This window comes from Erithacus rubecula (assembly GCF_903797595.1).
Source record: "Erithacus rubecula genome assembly, chromosome: 27".
NCBI classification, from domain to species: Eukaryota; Metazoa; Chordata; class Aves; order Passeriformes; family Muscicapidae; genus Erithacus; species Erithacus rubecula.
In genome coordinates, this window is record NC_136679.1 from 2,067,739 (window position 1) to 2,088,891 (window position 21,153).

General features: G+C 46.7%; 1 protein-coding gene across 1 annotated transcript in view; it reads right to left on the reverse strand.

The window, feature by feature from the left end:
* The window catches only part of LOC306812901 (uncharacterized protein), a gene marked incomplete at its 5' end in the record, with an annotated part of 27,625 nt that extends 13,048 nt beyond the window's left edge, over window positions 1-14,577 (reverse strand). The window contains 15 exons of the mRNA XM_079327821.1: window positions 614-732; window positions 1,205-1,431; window positions 1,586-1,711; window positions 2,157-2,318; window positions 2,729-2,885; window positions 3,388-3,470; window positions 4,730-5,270; window positions 9,803-9,854; window positions 10,865-11,010; window positions 11,315-11,541; window positions 11,646-11,771; window positions 12,202-12,363; window positions 12,546-12,702; window positions 13,057-13,139; window positions 14,008-14,577. Of these exons, the coding sequence (XP_079183947.1) occupies window positions 614-732; window positions 1,205-1,431; window positions 1,586-1,711; window positions 2,157-2,318; window positions 2,729-2,885; window positions 3,388-3,470; window positions 4,730-5,270; window positions 9,803-9,854; window positions 10,865-11,010; window positions 11,315-11,541; window positions 11,646-11,771; window positions 12,202-12,363; window positions 12,546-12,702; window positions 13,057-13,139; window positions 14,008-14,577 (2,938 nt within the window). The remainder of the gene's footprint in view (window positions 1-613; window positions 733-1,204; window positions 1,432-1,585; window positions 1,712-2,156; window positions 2,319-2,728; window positions 2,886-3,387; window positions 3,471-4,729; window positions 5,271-9,802; window positions 9,855-10,864; window positions 11,011-11,314; window positions 11,542-11,645; window positions 11,772-12,201; window positions 12,364-12,545; window positions 12,703-13,056; window positions 13,140-14,007) is intronic.
* Window positions 14,578-21,153: the final 6,576 nt, after the last annotated feature.

A 21,153-nucleotide genomic window follows, 5' to 3' on the forward strand; every position in this document is an offset into this window, starting at 1 on the left:
TTCTCTGCACAGAGGGTGCAGTGAACATGGATTCTCTTGGGTTTCCCTGTCACCTTCCAGTCCGTTTCTCCTTAATCACAAATTCTCCTGCAGGTCACTGGAGAGAAAACAAAGCAGCATTATTTGATTGGAACACAATAAAGTTCTTCACATGTAACAGAATGGTGGTACTCTTGTTTCTGGAGTGCACTGCTAAGCTGGTGCAGCTGGCAGTACCCAGAAAGATCCAGAAATTTCCTAAGTAATTGGCTTTAATGGGAATTTTCACTTGTAAAGTTATAGGTTTGCTCTTTCCAGACTCTTTACTAAGCTTTGGCTGTTGTCTTCTTCACTTTTTCTTCCAGATCTTCCCATTGTGCTTTATTTCCCTGGCCTTCTCCTCTGCATTCTACTGTTCCTTTTTGTCTCCCATTTGCTTCCTCTACCCCATGTTCAGTACAAGCTCTTTTTAAATCCATTTCTTAGTGACACCACCACTGTAACAGATCCCCATGTAGCACAGTGGCTCTGAGAGGATGCCTGTGACATATCCTAGGAATGTGCTGTCTCCTGGCCTTAGTGCACAAGGAAATGAACAAAGCCAGTTTTTCTTTTGAGAAAACAAAGCCCTTACCTTGTATGTCTCCAGTCTTGCAGGGTGGCACCTGGGGCTGGCAGTGGGCAGCTGTAGTTGTTGTGTAGGTGTGGCTCGTCCTAATGACCCCTCCACCAGTTCCAATTCCTCCTCCGTGACTAGTGGGATAAATTTGGGGAGAGAAATGAGGTATTTTAGAATTTCACATGTCACTGCTGACTGACTGCATGACATAGTCTCAAATGATGGCCTTTATAGGAGTTACAGTATTTTACATTACATACATACATTTACATACATTTCTTTCCCTTTCAGAATTGCTTTGCATTTGTGCTCCCCCTTGGCATGGGCAGTTCTCACCCATCTCATATAAAAAAGGGACTGTCACCAATGCTGACTTAATGCCAGGAGTGACAGTGTTGTCACCAGCAGTTAACAGATCTGGTGCTCTGCTTTGCAGATCCCAAGGACTGACATTTAGTTCTGATTGGAATGTTCATCACAAGGAAGTTGTTCATGAGACAACTTTTTAATCTCATAGAAAGACTGAAGATCATGTTGGATACAAATCTGTGATACAGATCCTTGACATTTTCACTTATTCTCTGGTGGATCTAGAGAGGTTCTTACATGAGGTCCTGCTGTCCTCCTTCCAACAAGCACCGGTAGGTCTGGATCTCCTGCTCCAGCCTGCACTTGACGTCCAGTAAGGTCTTGTACTCTTGGTTCTGGCACTCTATTTCTGCTCTTATTTCAGCCAACTGCTGCTCCACACACGTGATCTGGTTCTGTAGCTCACCGAGAAGGGTGTTGTACTGGCACTCAGTTTCAGCCAGCGATGATTCCAAGTTATTTCTCTGATAAGATAAGCAAAAAACCAACAACCATTTAACACACTCTAATCCAAAAGTGAACGAGCCATTCACCACCATCCTGCTGGCTGGTTCTGGCTGTTCATGCTAATAATCCCAGCAATGACCAGCTGGAGCTGTGAGTCAGTTCCTCACTCACCTGGCTGAGCTGAGCTTGGAGATCGATTTCCAGGGTTTGCAATTGGCGTCTCAGTTCAGTCACCTGGTTGTTGCACGTCTCCACCTCCTGACCACTCGTAATAACCTCCCGATTCACCTCCTCAATCTGAAATCACCAATCCAGGATAAAGAGCTTCAGGGGATATCTGGGTGTGCTGGGCTTGCTTTTATAGGAGCAGAACATGGTGAGTGTTCAGCAAAAAGAAACAGGGAGCAGGGCAGGTTCTCTGTGCACAGGGTGTTCCCTACCAGCTCCCCTACTTGTTCATTTTACAAATCCCATTAACCTCGTGGCTATTAAATCCCTTTAATCCAAATGTGGAATATCTCTGCCACAAGGCCTTGTGGCAAATGTTGCTGTTCCAGATGGTAAGAAACAGGTCAGACAGGCCTGTGGCTGCTGTGGAACACTGGGTATAATGAGTGCTGCTCTCGGGCTTCACTGGAAAAGCAGAACTGCTTATTTCAGAGATCATGTCTGTTCTCTGAGAGGCTCCTGGGCCCGGGGCTGTGTGTGTCAGTCTGGTTTGCAGCACAGGTGTGTCGCTTACCTTGCACTCGTACCAATCCTCGACTTCCTTGCGGTTGCGCGCTATCAGTGTTTCATACTGGCATCTCAAATCCTCCAAGATCTGCCTGAGATCTGGTCCCGGGCAGGCATTGACCTCCACACTCACATCTCCAGTTGATTGTTTCCTCAGGCAACTCATCTCCTGGAAATAAATCCCAGATCAGATCATACTGGCTTTTGGAAGGCAGCACAGAAGAGCAAAGCTCTGGCTAAGAACTGCCCTCCCTGCGAGCCTTTCCTCCCTGCTGTGGCTGTGAGAGGTACTGGAGGATGGTGCAAGTGTTTTCCCAACAAATCTGTTGGCTAATTTCTTTCTTCAGCCACTGGAGCCAGCAGCAGCTTCCCCCCCTCTGGCACTCCCAGTGTGAGCACTGTCCCTGCCAGAGCTCCCTTCCCTTCTGAGGCAGAGTGATCTGAGCCTTTCATGAGAAAACTGTAGCCCAAAAGTAAAATCTTGAAATCATATGAAACTAAAATCTTAACCTGAAATCTTTTCAATTCCGAGCACAGTCACAAAGTTTTCTGTCAGGGCCATGTCTGGGCAGGACTTACCTCCTCATGGTTCTTCTTCAGGCAGCAGAGCTCCTCCCGCAGGGACTCCAGCTGTGCCTCCAGGTCAGACCTGCAGAGCGTCAGCTGGTCCAGCACCTGGCGCAGCCCGTTGATGTCGGCCTCCACGCTCTGCCGCAGCGCCAGCTCCGTCTCGTACCTGGGTGGTGTCACACAGCACAGATTCAGGATTGGCACGTCCCACGTGGCTTCTCTTTGTGCCAGGATTTCCTTCCCCAGCTCCATGCTTTGACCTGCATTTTGCTGTCCAAGGTGGATGCACTGTGCCTTGGATTTCTGCTCTGCTTTATGTCTGTTACGTGCAAGCTTTTCTTTCTCGTGTTTTTTCCCTTGCTCCTGCTCACTGTATATTTGGTATCACTTATTCAGCTGTATTTCTGCTTTGTTGATCCCATCTGCACTGGTCTGGGGTGAAAATGGGCCACTCCCTGAGGTGCCCGTCCCCAGCCTCACCACAAACTTTACCCAAGAACATTAATTAAGGGAGGGCTGGTGACCAGGAGCAATGTGCCTTTCATCATCCTGCCCTACCACAGTGGTGTGAGGAGACGTGTCTGGAGCCTCTGTAATTAATGCTCTGAGCCTGCCAGGGAGGTGGGAAGGAGCAGGGGGAGGCAGCAGGTTCACAGAGGGACACTCACTTCACACGGAAGTCGTCAGCAGCCATCCTGCTGTTATCAATGTCCAGGATGATCTTGTTGTTATCAATGGTTGCACAGACAATCTGGAAAACAGCAAATCATGAGAGATGTCTCCTCTCTCCTGTTCTACTCTATAGGTTTTTCTGCCTTGCAATCACATTTCCCTGTTTCTGTTACCTTCTTTCATAAGTAATCTTGTCCCTTTAGCAAAGAAGTTGAAGGAAGTGGTTTTGCCTCCTTTACTTACAGAAGAAAGGAGATCAACCACATAGAGCTGGGAATTAAAGAGTTATAAGGTGGGATTTTCCAGTTTCAAGATCTGACTACAAGTTCCAAAGATGCTTCCAAAAATAAACCTAAAGAACCTTCCTTATGATACTAAATCTCAACTGACATTGAAGGTGACATGTTCTGGGCTTCAGACTTAAGGACCTTCAGGGAACATGGAGGAAGGTGTCTTTAAGCCTTAGGATTAGCCATAACTTTCATTGCAAACTTATTAATATCAGGCTATTTGTATCACTGTGACAATCAGTTTCAATTCTCAGCTTTTCTCACCAAGAGATTTATAATGTTTCACTTGATAAAGCATCCAAAATGTATATTTTTGGTTGCCCCATAGTTTGCTTTGCTCTTCCTGTGGGGCTGACACCACTACATTTCCTCAGAGTACATTGGGAATATTACATTTACAGTTGTATAGTCAAATGCAATGTACCAAATCACCCTTTTCCTATTTCAGTGTTCTCCCAGCCACACCACCTTGCAGCACCCACCCTTGATATGTCCCCACAGTCAGAAATGTCATAGGGGAATTTGCCAAAATTTCTGTTTGCATAGATATTCATGAGCACCAAAGTTCCCTCCAACAACTGCAGAAGGTTCCAAACACAAATTCAGCAGTAAGCTTTCAAAAGGGAAAAAACACCCTGGAAATTCAGCAGTAAGCTTTCTAAAGGGGAGAAACAACCAGAAATTCAGCAGTAAGCTTTCAAAAGGGGAGAAATACCCTGGAAATTCAGCAGTAAGCTTTCTAAAGGGGAGAAACAACCAGAAATTCAGCAGTAAGCTTTCAAAAGGGGAGGAGCAACCCAGAAATTCAACAGTAAGCTTTCTAAAGGGAACAACCCAGAAATTCAGCAGTAAGCTTTCTAAAGGGGAGAAACAACCCAAAATTCAACAGTAAGCTTTCAAAAGGGGAGGAACAACCAGAAATTCAACAGTAAACTTTCAAAAGGAGAGAAACAACCAGAAATTCAACAGTAAGCTCTCAAAAGGGGAGAAGCAACCCAGAAATTCAGCAGTAAGCTGTCAAAAGGGGCAGAAGGGCCCGGGGGGTTACCTGGTTCTGGAGATCTTCAATCTCTTTGTAGTAGCAGCTGTAGTCGCGGGGCTCGCAGGACAGGCCCTGTGTCGCGTACCACTCCCTGATCCTGCACTCCAGCTCCGCATTCTCCTTCTCCAAGCACTTCACCTTGTCCAGGTAGGAGGCCAGGCGGTCGTTGAGGTTTTGCATGGTGACCTTCTCATCGCAGGAGGAGAGCAAGCAGTCTCCACCGAGACCCCCAACAACCACGCCGCCCCCCAGGCCAAAGCCCAGGCCATTGCCATAGCAGCTGCCACCTCCATAGCTGCCACCAGCCAAGCTCCCAACACTCAGACCCCCTCCATAATTCACTCCACCGCAGTAACTCCTTCCAGAAAAACCTCTGCCACTGCCTATGCCAAAGGAAGAAACGCGTGCTCCGCCACCACCACCACCAATGATGCAGCTGCCACCGCTGCTCCTGCCTTTGCTAGACACAGTAATCGTCTCCTTAATGTTGCAACTCATGGCGACAGAGGGTGGAAATGCAAGCAGGAGCCCAAAGCAAGATGCACAGCTTGATACCAAATCAGACTGCAGGCTGGTCCTGGCCACCCATCCCTATTTATACCTTCCACAGTGGGTGTCACCTCTGCTGCTTCTTCCCATAAGGCTGGCTACTCCAGCCATTGGTGCCAAGAATAATTTCTCAAAGGGAAGTTTCCTTTCAAGAAGCCTGGTAGACAAGGAAGATGCTTTACATGTCTCTTGCTAATTTCAAAAATACATTAGCAATAATGTTTTATGAATCATCAGCTTTTTGTTTATGATGCAAACTTACAGCATTAAGCCAGGAAAAACACTGTCCTAAATTACATACCAGGAAGAAATCATTAAAGGTTATTGCATCAAAGAGCTCTTTATCTCTCATTAATTTATTTTCATTTTATTTTGAGTTGAATAAGCAGTTTTCATGCAAGGTGCTGAGGTTGGAATATGTAAGATGAAAAAGGAAGAAGAAATACTAAGTTTGCTCATCGAATGATGTATGAAGAATGATGTAAGAACTCTGGAAAGATCAGAGACACAGAGATTAACCTTTAAATCTCTCCACTGGCAAAATGACAAATCTGAAACACTTTGCTTCAAGACAAGTGAGACCAAGGAGGGATCTCTTAATGTACATGGATGAAAGGTTCTTCATACATGATTGTGGCTCTCCAGCAATTCACAAACGATTTGTTTTAATATGTGGAGAGTGTAAAGGAAGGTAAAAGTGCTTTAAATATTTCCTGTTGTTTAGTGAAAGATAATTTCTGCACTTCTCCTCATTATGGATTGTAATTGTTGCTAGGAAAGGGTGGTTTTGAAACAGTGGTTGGGAGTGGAAACATCCTATGGCCAATTTCTCTGTCAATACATGCTGCATTTTAATCAGGACTTTGGGATTGCTGTCCTGGGACATATAAAGACAGAATTGCTGAGACAAAGAGCTGCAAAGATAAAGAGTTGCTGAGATAAAGAGCTGCAAAGCAGTCACTGCCCTGTGCAGTTCCACCTGGGCTGGAGAAGCTGGATTTCATACAAACTAGAGGCTTTCTATCAGTAATGTTTCCAAATCTTAACTAAGCAAGAAAAATGCAAAGTAAGAATATTTTCACCCTTTTGTAATCAAAATTCAAGCTGTGTTTTGCTCAGGCTCCAGAGCACTGACCTTCTCTCTAGGGAGCCCCTTTCCAGTGGCCATGGAGCAAGGGACAGGCATTCCATGGCTTTCTGAACCCAACAGCTCCTTGTAAGAAATTCTCTAAATCTCCTTCACCAGGGAAAAGTGAGTTCAAAACTCTTGCTGAAATCCTCACTCTGTGTCAGGATTGTGGATTGGAACAGCTATTGTGGCAGTAAACAATCCCATTTACTTAAGGACTGACTTATCCCAGTATTTATGTATTTATGGAATTACTCATCATTTTATTGCTCTTATTTCTGTTGTAAAGCTGTCTCCCCTTTTCTTTGCCTCTTTGGATGCTCTTTATCCATGCCATGAAAGGCAGAAGCATTGTGGTGTGGAGAGGCTTCCCTAAGTCATTAACTCCGATTTTCCACTGGCCAAGCTACAGCTGGACCCAGACCTGCCTGACACACTGGCTCTCTCTCTGGCCCAAAACACACTGAAACAAAACTCAGAATAGGTAAAAGCTCTAATAAAGTCATTATGTATAGGAAGGAATCACCAGATTTCATTCCTAGGACTGGAGAACATAATTGGGAGTCAGGGTGTGGTGGCAGGAGCGAACCGAAACTGCTGCAAGCTGCATTGCTGGAAGCTTCCCTGCTCTGTGGATGATTCCTCAGAAGTTTCCCAACAGCTGTGTTCAGCAAGCATCTCTCCTGAGTGAGCACACATTCCTTCCCCAGCCCCACAGTTATCACCCAGGCACATCAGTGTAGCACAGGCAGAAACATGGGATGAGTTGTACTCCGTGGGAGGGGAGGGTGTCTGCAGCTGGGGATGCTCCTGCTGCTCTGAGACACCTCAGTCCCCTCTGCCCCTCTCACCTCTGTGTGCCTGCAGCAACCACCTGTGCCCACAGCTTCCCTCCGTCTTGTTATTTTTCCTGTTCATCTCCAGGATTTCCTGGATAAATTAAGACAAAACTAAATAATTGTTCCGAGACCTTAAAAAAATTAAATTAAGCTTTCCCTCATGTTTTCATTCAGTTACTTGAACTCATAAGCTTCCTGGGTCTGTCTCATCAGCACAAAGAAGTAGGGAAATCTTATGGAAATGTAGCTTCCAACATTTGCAGCTCCATAATTTGCAGCTCTTTAATAAATGAAGTGTTTCCAGGGTGTTTTCTGCTGGGGAACTGTTAATCACAACCTGCCTCTCCTGAGCTGCCTTCCAGACTCACCCCAGCTTGTAGGACCACAAACAACATCACAGCGTCCCAAGAGCTGAGGCTGTACCCCTCAGGGGCTTTCCAGAGGCACTTTCATAATTTCTGGACCATTAGAGTCTTTCTGGCCATGTCATTAGGTCTCTTTCACCTCTCAGGAATTCAGGACAGCTCCTTTGTGAAAGTGCACGCTTTGGAGCTGCTGGATGTGGTGGGAAGGGTGGGAAGGGCTTTGATATGAGCCCAGAGAATCTGGAGGAGCAGCTAGATGTCAGTAGCAGTTCACAAGAGGAGGAACCAGCCCACAGCTGGTGGGAATCAGCTGGGGCTGCCAGGAGAGCAGGGAAGCTTTTATGTACCAAAAGTAGCCAAGAGTTTCCAGAAGATTGGAAACTGGAAGAGTCTCAGTGAAGTGTCTTTATATTTTTAGAAACAAGAGTGTGAGGACTCATAGATTGGGAAGGATTGGGGCCAAGAAGGGCAGCAGTGGTTGTCTCACTGTCTGTCCTTGCAATAAACAAGGCAGGAGGAGACAATGGGAATGGAAAGGGAAAGATTTGCTTTTCAACTTCCCAGCCAGAGCTCTGAGAACAACTGGGATATCCACTGGAATCAAACACAAGGAAATTTGCCATTATAGCCACAATTTGTATCTCTTTTGATCTCTTGTGAAGTACTGGCCATACATGTCTACTGAAAGAATTCTGCATCAAGTCTGGGACTTCCTGTAGGGCTGGAATTGAACTTTAAATAAGACTAAGTTTAGTCTTGGTTTAAAAACTTCTACCTTTGGCCACTCCTCTGAATCATTGCAGGTGTTGAAGTGCTGCATTATCTTGTCTTGTCCTAGTAATGGATACTATTAAGCTTAGTAGTCTGTAGTAGTAGTGTGGTAGAAGAAATAAAGAAATATCTCTGAGATGTCTTCTCTCTATGGCCTCTCACAACAGGAAGGGCACCTTTCACCTGCTCCCTGAGACATTAGTGGTTGAACTTCTTCAGGCACTTGCTACCATGTTAAGTTTATTTCTGTATCATCAGAGAAACTAGTGTGTCTATGAAAGAGCTGGCAATAGAAAAGTGTGCCACACTGCACTGTATGTCCAGTCCTGAAGGAGTTTTTTCTTTGTACCTGTTCTTCTCCTGCCCTGAGTCTGCCTGTTCCATAACCTCCAGCCTTTGATGGAAAAGGAATAACCAGAAATTTTGCTTTACTGGGTCATCTCACAGGTGAATGTGACTTTGTAACAGCCACACCACTGTCAAAACCGCCACTGCTTGGCTTTCTGGACCAACAATTTAATCCTCAAAACATCCTCATAATACTTTGAACTGTCAGTTCTGCAAACCCAGAGCGACTCTGCCAGCTCACCATGGCCCACGGCTGCCCTGGCAGGTCAGCACCAGGACAAAACCAGCTCAGCACCAGCTACACAGCTTCTGATCAGGGCCAAGGAGGGACTGACCTGCTTTGTCTGTGGCAATTGGGTGGCTCTGGGTGTTCAAAGGCTTTTTTCTCCATTCTATTCTCTGTTGAGCTTCACTTTTTCAGTTCCCACCCTGCCCTCTGCAGCTCCCCAGACAAGGTGTGTTTAATGCAAAGATGATCTTTCAACCACTGTTGCTGTTCAGGTTGAAAGTCTTGGCAATCTGAGGATGACCAGTAAATGACTCAGTCACTGTGTGAAAATAGAGGAGATAACCCTTTTGACTCTAGTCCTTTTCCCAGTATGAAGATTCCCATAAAATGAAAGGGATAGGTTTGAATATAAGCCATGTCAGTTGTGGAGACCAAGATTTCATCCTCAATAGTCCCCATGCTGGGGAATGGAGCATGAGAGCAGAGATGTTCCATCACTGACTTTCAAAAATCTTTTAAAACTGTCTTTCAGCCCAATCCTGTGTGGGAAGGACACAGGCCTCTGCCTGTCCTGCCTGTCCATGGGGTCAGGGCAGGTGTCACACAGGAATGAGCAACATCTCCCTCAGGCTGTGACAACAGGGAGGAGCTGGACAAGACCTGCCAGGTCAGCAAGGCCACTCTGTCCTGCTGGCAAAGCAGCTTTGTGCCCAGAGCAGGATGATCCTGACTGGTTTAGGTGCCCCTTGTTCATGGATCAGCACCTGGGGTTGGAAAAGAACTCAGTTTCAGACACAGGTTCTTGATTGCATCAGGCAGAAGCAAAGTTTTATTAGAGACATTTTTCACCAGCAGGTACATAAGTGATCATAGCCCTGGCTGACTACAGCAAGTCGTGGTGCTGGGCCACACACAGCAACACAGACTGAAAAGCAAATAGCAAAATAAAGCAGAATGTGGCCCAATGCTCTGCTCATCCCTCTGACACATTGCTTAGCACGACTGAGCAATGCAGACGAGCACGCTCCGTGCTCTCTGCAGACACATGCAGTAAATATTCTCTCTCCTCATCCATAGCTCTGCTTCAGGCTTCTCTTGTTGGATATTCTTGTTTCTCTTCTTAATCACAAATCCTTCGGCAAGGCACTGGAGAGATCAAAGGATACATTACTGTGTTTATAGCAAAAATAGATTCTTTCCCACACTGTCATTCCCTACACGTGATCGTTTCACAAGCCAGTTCAATTAGAATTTCAGATAAATACTGCCCCTTCCTGGGAAGATCTGATGGCTCCTGCCAGCCTGGCAGATGGATCTGTCACTGGCTGCAGCACAAGCTGCATCAAAATGCCAAAAGGTGGAAGCTGCAGACACTGCTCCAGCAGTGACCAGGGTGAGGGAATGGCATTGGGGTCTGTGCCAGATCAATGCCCCTGCTCGTGTCATTCTGGACCAACTGTCATTGTATTTCATTTTTTCCTTTTCAGTTTGGCTGGAAGTTTCGCCATGAATTAGGACTGGTAGTTATCTGTCAGTATTCCCACAATTCCTGCTTTTTATTTTGCCCACCTGATTTCTGAGTACTTTTCTTTCTCTTGCTCTTTTCTTTGTCCCATGTTTCACATCAGTCCTTTCTCCATATTTTCCATGGCTTGCCTGCCTGCTGGGTCTGTCCCTCTCCCTTCTGTCCCTCTTCCCTTTGGCAATTCTCATGCATCCCAGCAGAGTCCCAGCTCCCAAAAGCTCTCAGCCACTCCTCTGTGGCTCCTGTTCTGTATTTCCCAGGGGCCCCACAATAAAACTTTCAAGTAGCACCTGTAAGCTATGTGGGAAAGATCTTTCTTCCAGCCCATCAGAGTTGCATTAGAGCAGAGAAGACTGTGGAAATGCAGAGAGTGGAACAGTTCTTACCTTGGATCTCCGCAGCTGCACAGGATGGGATCTGGGCAGATGAAGTGTAAGTGTGGCTTGTCCTAATGATGCCTCCTCCTCCTATCCCACTGCTTCTTGCAACTCCTCCTCCTAGACCTGAAGACTGACCAATTCCTCCTTGCTGACTGAGGAGACAGGAAAATGACATTTTAGTGAGGGAAATGACAGATAAACTAGAGTTACAGATTTTCAGCGTCTCTGCTGCTTCCCTTTTCAGCAGCAAATTGGCAAAATGTTGCAGTGACTGTTCTCCTTGTGACAGCAACTGGCACAGGGGAGGAAACAGCTCACCACCATGACACCAGGCAGCCCAAACAGGTCAGTAAGGGAGAAGGAGCTTGGCAGGTCCTTCACTTTGCTCTTACATTGAAATCACCAGGACCAGGGGTATTTTACAGTATTTTTTTAGTACATCTCAAGCCCACTTACATAAGGTCCTGCTGGCCGCCCTCCAGCAGGCAGCGGTACGTGTGGATCTCCTGCTCCAGGCGGCACTTGACGTCCAGCAGGATCTTGTACTCCTGGTTCTGGCACTCCATCTCTGCCCGCAGGTCAGCCAGCTGCTGCTCCACACAGGTGATCTGGCTCTGCAGCTCACCAAGGTGGTTGTTGTAGCGACACTCTGTCTCGGCCAGTGAGGACTCCAGGTTGTCCCTCTGAGGAGTGACAAGGGACATAAGACAAATACAGGCAGGAGAAACAGTGCATTTAGCTATGACTTCTGTGAGCTGGATGAGGGTTGTAGCAGTTCATCACTCACCTGGCTGAGCTGAGCTTGGAGATCGATTTCCAGCGCTTGCAATTGGCGTCTCAGTTCAGTCACCTGGTTGTTGCACGTCTCCACCTCCTGACCACTCGTAATAACCTCCCGATTCACCTCCTCAATCTGAAATCACCAATCCAGGATAAACAGCTTCAGGGAATGTGCAGTATGAGTTGGATCAAGTATTAAGGAAGATTAAAGAAGTTAGCAGACATGATATGAGAAAGGTTTGGGTGAAAACTCTCATCCTAACAATAGTGTAAACCTGGCTGGTCATTCCTCTTGCTCTTCTAATACTGCTGCTTCCAGTTCTTCTCACCACTTAGTGCTTTGTAGAGAATTTGTACCTCAAATCCTCCCACCAACATGCAGCGCTTCCTTCAGCCCATGACAAAAACACAGGGTGGCAGTGTCCCTCCCTGGTGTCACTTGGTCAGTGTGAACCAATGCTAAATGTTCTTACAGCCTTTTCTGTGGTTTTTACAAGCAACAAATCCCTCTGGGATTGTTGGGTGTTGGCCAGGGAAAGTCAGAGCTGTGGGAATTTACTCACCTTGCACTCGTACCAATCCTCGACTTCTTTGCGGTTGCGTTCAATCAGCGTCTCATACTGGCACCTCATCTCCTCCAGGATCTTCCTGAGGTCTGGACCAGGGCAGGCATTGACCTCCACGCTCACATCTCCTGTCGATTGCTTCCTCAGACAGCACATTTCCTGGAAACACCAGCCAGATCAGGTCAGGTTTAAAACAAAGGAAAGAACCAAGTTCCCTTACAAGGAGCAGAGCCCCTCTCTGAGCGACCTTCACATCTCCTGGGTCACACGATGGTCTCCATCAACCACTGCCCCCTGCAGCAGCACACTGGATGCTTTGTACAGGACAGGGCAGGACCCACCTCCTCATGGTTCTTCTTCAGGCAGCAGAGCTCCTCCCGCAGGGACTCCAGCTGTGCCTCCAGGTCAGACCTGCAGAGCGTCAGCTGGTCCAGCACCTGGCGCAGCCCGTTGATGTCGGCCTCCACGCTCTGCCGCAGCGCCAGCTCCGTCTCGTACCTGCCAGGGGAGAGGTGAGAAACAAAAGCAGTCAGTGCCTGACAGCACCAGCTTTTCTGAGCTCTGACAGCAAAAAGCAAAGCCTTCCCCTCTGAAACACAGCACATGCTGGAGCAGCAGCTTGGCTGAGTCCTCACTTCTCCCAGTCTGAGGATCCCTTCTGCTCCCTTTCATCTCTACTCAAAACCGGCTTGGCATCCCAAAGTTCCCCTCCTGGAACTGCTAATTAGTGCAGCTCTAGAGGCAATGGATGAAAGAATTCTTTTGCACAGCCTCCAGCCTGTCCTGGTGACAGGGGAGTGGCTGAGAGCCCTGAGGGCAGTGCCAGAGGAGGGGACAGCCCCGGGTACTCACTTCACTCGGAAGTCGTCGGCTGTCATCCTGCTGTTATCGATGTTCAGAATGATCTTGTTGTTGTCTATGGTTGCACAGACAATCTGGAAAAAGAACATTTGTTCCTGGTGTCTGCTCCATGTCCTCAGGCTCAAGGCACCAATTGCCTGGAGCAACCAGACCCTCTTTCTCCCTCTCTTTTTTCAAAATCTTGGCTATTAGGGATGGGGACCTGAGGGGTGCAGCACTCACAGGGATGTTCAGGGAAGGGGAGTGAAGACATTAAAATGATAAAATTCCTGGTTCAGGTCCAGGAGGTGTAATTACTGTCCAGCACCTGCTACAATTTACCTCAGCCTCTTAAATCCAAATCTTATGAGACTTAAAGTTTTATTTCAAGAACTAATGATGAGCCTATCTTATTCAGTCCCTTTTCTGGATTCTTTTCCCTTTATTCTTTGTGCATTGACATCCTAGATTTTTGAATTTTAAATTGCCCATTCTAAATGTGTTATGGCAATGTTCTCTTTTTTCTTAGTTTTAATTACATGAATTCTACATGGAAAAGGAAATAAAGTTTAACTGGAATTCTGCAAGACTGATGACAATAATATAAATTCTGGCAAATTAATGTGTTCCATTATTTATTTATCTTTTAGTTCTTTTCTTGCCATATATCTATTTGACCCCCTTGGCCCAAACTAAATTCAAAAAGACTACTGAGCCCATCCAGATGCATTCCATGAGGTAACATTTCCCCCTTCAATATGTCTGATGAATAACAGCAACAGAAACAGCCCAAACCCTCCAGTTTACCTCTGAGCTCTGGGCTTTCCACAGACAGATGTTGTAACAGCTGTTTGCAAAAAGCATTTTACAACAACAATTTGTTACTCCAAATAATGGACTGAGTTATGAACCAGCACCAGACAGAGCCTTGCACAGGAGCAAGCAGCTGAGAGGGGACGTTACCTGGTTCTGAAGATCTTCTATTTCTTTGTAATAGCAGCTGTAGTCCCGTGGCTCACAAAAAGGGCCCTGCTTGGCGTACCACTCCCTGATCCTGCACTCCAGGTCAGCATTCTCTTGTTCCAGGCACCTCACCTTGTCCAGGTAAGAAGCCAGGCGGTCGTTGAGGTTTTGCATGGTGACCTTCTCGTCACCAGAAAGAAGAATGCCATCACCAGCAAAACCACCTCCACCAAGACCCATCCCCATGCCACCTCCCATGCCCCCGCCAAAGCGAGCGCTGCCACCGCTGAACCCCATGCCTGGACATCCTCCGAGGACAGCGGCTCCTAAGCCGCCTCCATAGTTGCCCCCGACCAGGCTGCCGGTGCTCAGTCCCCCTCCGTAATTCACCCCGCCGCAGTAGCTCCTCCCAGAAAAGCCTCGGCTCCCGCCTATCCCGCAGCTCGTGTATCTTCCAGAGGAGACCGAGGAGATCCGCGCTCCGCCACCAGCACCGCCACCAACCACGCAGCTGCCCCCGCTGGTCCTGCCCCTGAGAGAGCCAGTTGTCTGCTTAATACTACAGCTCATGGCCAGGCCCAGCTGCAGCGCCAACCCACAGCCCAAAGCGAGATGCAGAGCGTGATACTGAGTCCGACTGCAGGCTCCGGCTGCTGCAGGTCTCCATTTATACCTTCCAAAGGGGGTGTCACCTGTGGGGTGTTTCTTCTTCCCACGGGGCTGGCTAGTCTGGCTGTTTATGCCAAGATTAAATAGCCCATAGGCAGTTTCCCTCTAGAAATCCCAGTTCACAAGGAAGATACTTTACATGTCAGCAGCTTATTCCAAAAAGTAAAATAGTGTTTTATGAGTCATCAGCTTTTTGTATGATGCAAACTTTGCAACAAGTCAAGAAAAAAAGTTGCCCTAGATTATGTACAAAGAAGAAACATTGGTATTTATAACATCAAAGTGCCTTTTATCTTTTATTAATTTGTATTTATTTTATTCTTAGTCCAATAACCATTTTTATATCACATGCTATGGTAGAGCTTGTGAAACAAAAAATGGAAAACTAATAGAATTTCTCACTTCTGAAAAGTGTGAACAGTTGTGACTGTAGTAGAGAACAGATCAGGGACACTGTGATGTGGATGTTGGTCACCTGGCACAGCTCTAATACCTGCTTTACTGTGAGATTTCCAAAATCACTGAGGTAAATCCCCCATCGATTTAGTTCCCTATTTATGGCTTAAATTTTTTTAGTCATGCAAATACAAGAAGTCAAGTTGCTCACACTGTGAAGCTCAGGCCTGTTCAGTGTCCCCTGTGCATGAGTGACACATGGGTTGATGTCAACTGCAGTGTATGAAGGACTTTGCTGGAGTTATTTTTCAGTTGCTTTAATTGCTGTCCATGCTTTCTCAGTTTGTGGTGATGATAGATAAAGACAGAGATGACAGGAAAGGGAGTATCCACAGGAGATATTTCCAGATCCCTGGACTCAGATGCAACCCCACAGGTATTTACCATTACAAAGATTGTGCTGTGCACCGAACAAGGAGGAGAAAAGCTTTCTGCATTTCTTATGGAGTTTGTCACAGCAGTAGCAGCTGTCAGCTCAGCCTGACTGGCCAGAGCAGTACAACCTCCCAACCAGGCAGGCAACAGCCAAGGGAGAATTCAGAGAACTGGCTCCACCAGTGCCAGTGTCCTTCTCCTGCCGACTCTGTAATGAGAGGATATTCTGCTCTCCGGGGGACGACAGCTTCTGTTCCCTACAGCGTGGAATTTCCATGCAACTCTTACTCACAAAGCAGCCTTTGACTCGAGGATGTTCTTAGGTACAGGAGCAGTTCTGATAGATCCCTGTTGACAGTGAGGGTGACACTGAAGGAGCTCTGAGAGCAGCATCACCTCTGGGAGAAAGAGCAGAGAAAACCAACACTTTTAGTCTAACCACCTTTACTGGTGGGAAGTTGGTGACTGCTGTCACCATGGTAGGACAGTGTCCCCAAGCATATTTAGATAGGATCATCTTCACACCAGCAGGAGCTAAAGCCTTCCACTCTCCAGTGGGATAATTTATTTCTTTACTTAGATCAAAAATGATAAAAAGCCGCCTACCCAAGGCTGGCGGCATCCAGGAATATTCATTATTCATGTAGTGCAGGGAAATAACTTGCTTAAGGATAGAGCTGAAGTCTGTCAGAGCTCAGATTCCTCACTGAGACTGCAGTGCCTGAAATACAAGTCCATCCTCCCCCAAGACAGCCCCTGTGCTCCCCACACAGCCTAAACTCACAGTCGGGAAAATCATGAGCAAAAAGGAGGAGAGGGAGAAAATCTGGCTTTCATCCGTCATTTTGAGGAATATAATTGAAGACAGGGTGTGGCTGTTGGAGCCAACAAAAATTAATATAATGCTTGCTTGGAGCTTGGGTTCTGCTGGGGAGGTTTTCAGGAGTTACCCAAGAGCAACCTGCAGAGACAGGGTTGGGGGTGCCTTTCTTTCCCTTGCAGTGTTTGTTGGGTTTAGGAGGAGACACTGCAGATTCTGGATATTTCTCTACAGGTGGGTATGGAGCACTCACCCCTGCTTCCTTCAGCAGTTCTGTGATGGGAAGAAGGAACAGGTCTTGCTCCACTAAACAAACAGCAGCAGCACTGTACAACCTTTCACTCCTGGTAAAATGCACCATAGACTCTCAAATCCCAATTTACCAGTAAAGATTAGACATGACCATACAATTCTTCCAAAGAACTCATATTTGGGATGCAGTTGCATTCTTTGGAGTTTTTCTGGGCTCCTGACAATTTCACTGGGACATGGAACATGTGTTTGATACAGCAAATGCACCCAGAAGCCAGTCCCTGGCTAATCTGGTTGTATCTTAAAAACAAATTGTGGTGTTGTCTCTCTCTCATGGCCATGTCAGGGCTCCAGGACTCAGCACCAAGACAGACACAGGCTGTGCTCCCTTCAGTACTGGCTTTTCCCCCACTAAACTGATTTCTTTACCTCCACTCTTGTTATTACTGTATTCCTGTAGCCTTGGGACACAGCCTTGAGGCAGAACACAGGGAAAGGACTGTGCAAGTCTAAAACATAAACGTGTCCCAAAAGGATTTACAACCTCAGAGTAGGACTGGAGGAAACAATTGGTTTTGGGTGCAGGAAGCCACAGCAGGCCCTTGGCCAGGACAGTCATCAGTGCCAGTGCTGCTGAGTCTTGTGGGCTTGATGGACAAGAAGAGAGAGTGAAAGGGGAGGAAGAGGGGATTAGGGTGAATACTGGTGCACAGGGATGGAGGAGGCAGGAGGATGCCACATTCCCAAGGGGTGCTGTAGGCAGGACAGTCTGGTCTGGTGGGATTTGTGGCTGTCTGTGCCCAGCCTGGCTCCACATGCTCACCTCACTTTGCTTATCAAAGCTGATAATGTTTTCTTGTGTCAACTACAAGAAAGGTGTGTCTGGTTCGACAGAACTTTGCTTTCATAAGCATTGCCTCAGTGATGTTTGTGCAACCACACTGGAATATGATTTTATCTTGTCACTTGTAATTACCATTAATAATTTGCATAATGGCCATTAGGCATCACTTATTAAACAGTGCTTTGATGTGATACTGAGCCGGCTCCAGGCGCCATCCTTCAAATGCAGACCACAACTTTTGCCTGGCCAGTGACTCATTGGTTTATACCACCATGTTTAGCCAAATCCTGTAAGGCAACTGAAATAATTACCACAGTGGGTTTGGTAACAGGCTTAAATACGCCTTGGAGACCGAGAGAATTCTGCTTGAGCTTCTTTCTTGCTGAGTGTTCACATCTGCAGACTCTGAGTATTTGCAGTGCTGAAGGAGGACATGTTCAGCAGGACATGGAGGTGGACACAACCAGGTTTCTTCCTACCAAGGTTCAGTCTCCCCTGATTCAGCTGATGAACAGTGTTAGATCCTTCCAGGACCTGCCAGGTGCTGACAGTGCAGTCAGGCCTCCAGCATGTGCATCTCTGGTGGCACTGCAGGTTATCACAGCAGAGGAGAGTCCTGGAGAATTTCTTAGGACAGATGGGAATAGTGAAGGGTGATGAAACTGTGGCAATTCCACTCTGCACAGAGAGCTGAGACAGCACAGGATGGGAGAGAAACCAAGGCTGCATCCTGTGGTCTCTGCCTGACAGCCTGGAGTGTTCAGGTGCTTCCTGCACTCAGACACTGTCCAGGGGTGCAACAGAGCCAGGCAGGCAAAGGTGCAGGGCAGCCAGAACTCCCCAGACTATCTTCTTTGATCTTCATATCATACTTTTGCTAAAAAGTCTCTTAATTTCATTACACTTTCAATATGTAGCTCATACTGGCAGTTTAGATTATATTATTCTGTGTGCTGAACTGAGAAATCTCCTGTTGGGTTACAGCAGCAGTTTGCTCATCTCTTGTAACTCTTTACAAATGTTACACAAGCCAATGAACAAAAATCTAAACCCCACAAATAGTTACTGTGGGTGTTAGACTGTACCTGCCTGCATACCCTATAAAAGAGACTTTTGTAGAGGAATTACAGTTTATGCAGCACACCAGAATATGGCCTGCTTTTCCTAATGCACAGTGCCTGTAATCAGAGATAATTGTCTGTGCTGTGCAGTCTGGAACTCGTGGCTGATTTCCAGCATTAGTAATTTACAAAACTAGTTGTTTTCTTCTCATTTCTTCACTAATCCCTTAAACCTCTGGTGTGTTAATTCCTCAGGGATTCTTCCTGATGGTGTAATTCCCATGTTCCTGCTCTCTTACAACACAGACACATCTACTGGAGCTGTCACAGTACATTTCATTGTCTGCTTACCAGCCTGAGTGCTGATATCACCCCTGCCTCTCTCAGGGACACCCACCCTTGCTCTTTGTATCCTTGGGTTCCTCTCTCTGTCCTGTACCTTCAGCCCAAGTCTCTCTTGCTTTGAGATACTCATTTGTTCTTGCTTTACAAGATGTGCATGTCACAAGAGGACAGAATGAGCTCCCATGAGCTGCACAGCCCCTGAGCTGCTGTGCAGTCCAGGCACCAGGTCACTCCTGTTCTGTTGTTCCATGCACATGTCCTCCCCATTTCATTTATCTTCCTTTCCTTGTATTTTCCTGTGCTGTCTCCACAGCTGTCACCATTTCCCATCACAGTGCAGGTTGTAAACACAGAAATGCAGTGTTGTATTTCTGCACAGATGCCATGCAGTGACCTCAGAGATGCCATGTCAGCACCAGGGTGGGTTAAACCACCCCGAAATGCTCAGTGCAATTAGTGCTGCAGGAATGGGAGATTCAGAACTGAGCAGGGAAAGTAACACAAAGCTTGTCCAAGAGCTCATTAGAGCAATTACTCCACAGGGCTAACAAGTGTCCTGGACAGAGCCCAGCAAAAGACCATTCCAGAATTGTCTGAGCTGTTTCTCTCTTTAGAAACAGGCACTAAGTCAGACTCACTGTATCCCCCAAAGCCTTATGGTTGGAATCCTTCATGTCAGGCCTCTGTCTAAGGTCAGTCATGAAACCCCATCCAACATTTTGTGAGAGAAAGGCTGCCAGAGCCCAAAAGGAGCAGCAAGGGTTGTGCCACCACTCCCAGCCCATCCAACCATCACTTGGACGCTGCTGCCAGTGAGGAGGGACAGGCTGGATCCTGAGCCCTGGCTTGCACACACAGCAAAATGCAGTCCTGTTCCTAAATGTGTTTGTCATTCCTTACTCTGGGCTAATAAAACACCAGCAGCTTTTTTTTTCTGTCTGTTTATTGTGTCTCACTTTTAAAAAAATTCTCTCCCACATATTAATTTGTCTCGGCCTTTTATCTTCCCACATGTTGCCAGCTGGTTCTTCCTGTTTGCCTTTTTTACAAATTCATTTAGAGGCTCTTTATTTAGTGTTTTCTCTGGGAATTGTTTTCCTCCACCAGAAGGGTGTGGAAAGTCCAGCAGAGCCTGGCTTTCAAAATTCCTGCTTTGGTATTATTCGAGAAAACTCGTTGGTCTTGATTTTATCCTGTTAGTGTGTATCTGTAATAACTCAAAGGTGTCGTGAACTACATAATCCTGTGTGATATTATATTATATTATATTAGCATATGTCTACTTTAGTGAAGACTGCCTTGTCTTTCCAAGGTCTCTCTCAGTAGCAGACTAACAGTCAGACAGCCCTGAAATTTCCCCCCTGCCCTCTGCACAGTCTCTCTGGGTGTTTCTTTTCTCACCACCTTCTGCTTCATGTCTTGGCTCATGCTTGCTCCTCTGGTAGCAAATATCTCTTCCTTCAAATATCTGGTCCTTCTCCTCCACCCTCCATCCCCATCCTCAGTCTCTGATTCAGCTGGAGCACTGATGGGAACATAGCTTGTCTTCCTTTGTCCCTGTAGTGATTGCTGTGTGGATGGAGACTGAAGGTGGATTCATAAAATACTTTTTTAAAATACTTTTATATTTATTTACTTGTAGAAATTATTTCTCAGGTCCAAGGCTGTGTCAGCAGGAGCAAAGTTTTATTGGAGACAAGCCTTGGTCGCTGTTAGAGAATGGCCACAACCCAGGGGAGCCTGAATGAGGGGCAGTGGTGGGATCAGAGCAGGGTGGACAGGAGGTGCCATCCTGCAGAGTCCCTCTGACTGCTGCTGGAGCACAGCTGAGAACCCCCAGATTATTTTTGCCTTGTTTTTCCAAAAGACTTTTTCTTCAGAGAGCTCCTCAGGGGATGTGCAGTGAGGCTGGCAGGGACTCTCTGGTCTGCAGTGACCTGAAGGAGAGTGGGAAGAGTAATTTTTTCAAGGGGACTGATCCTATGCCTTTCTCCTACACCCCTTTGCTTTTGCACTGACCTTTTTCTTTCCCCTCTTCTCCTCAGTTTTGCTAGAATTTATTCTTATTGAAAAACTTGTGACTGACTCCCCTGCCAGTTCTTCATTCCCATGTTATGCTGCAAGTCTTGCTTAAGCACACATTTACTGCTGGGCACTCCCCAGTGTCAAACACAATTTCTGCACAGAGGTTTATAAATAAATATTCCATAGTTGCATTCCTTTTCAGTGCTTCCCACCACAGCCCAGTTCATCCCAGTGCCCCACCACCAGCAGCCACAGCTGTGATCCTGAGTGCCTGACTCCAGCCCAGCTTCTCTCCAGGG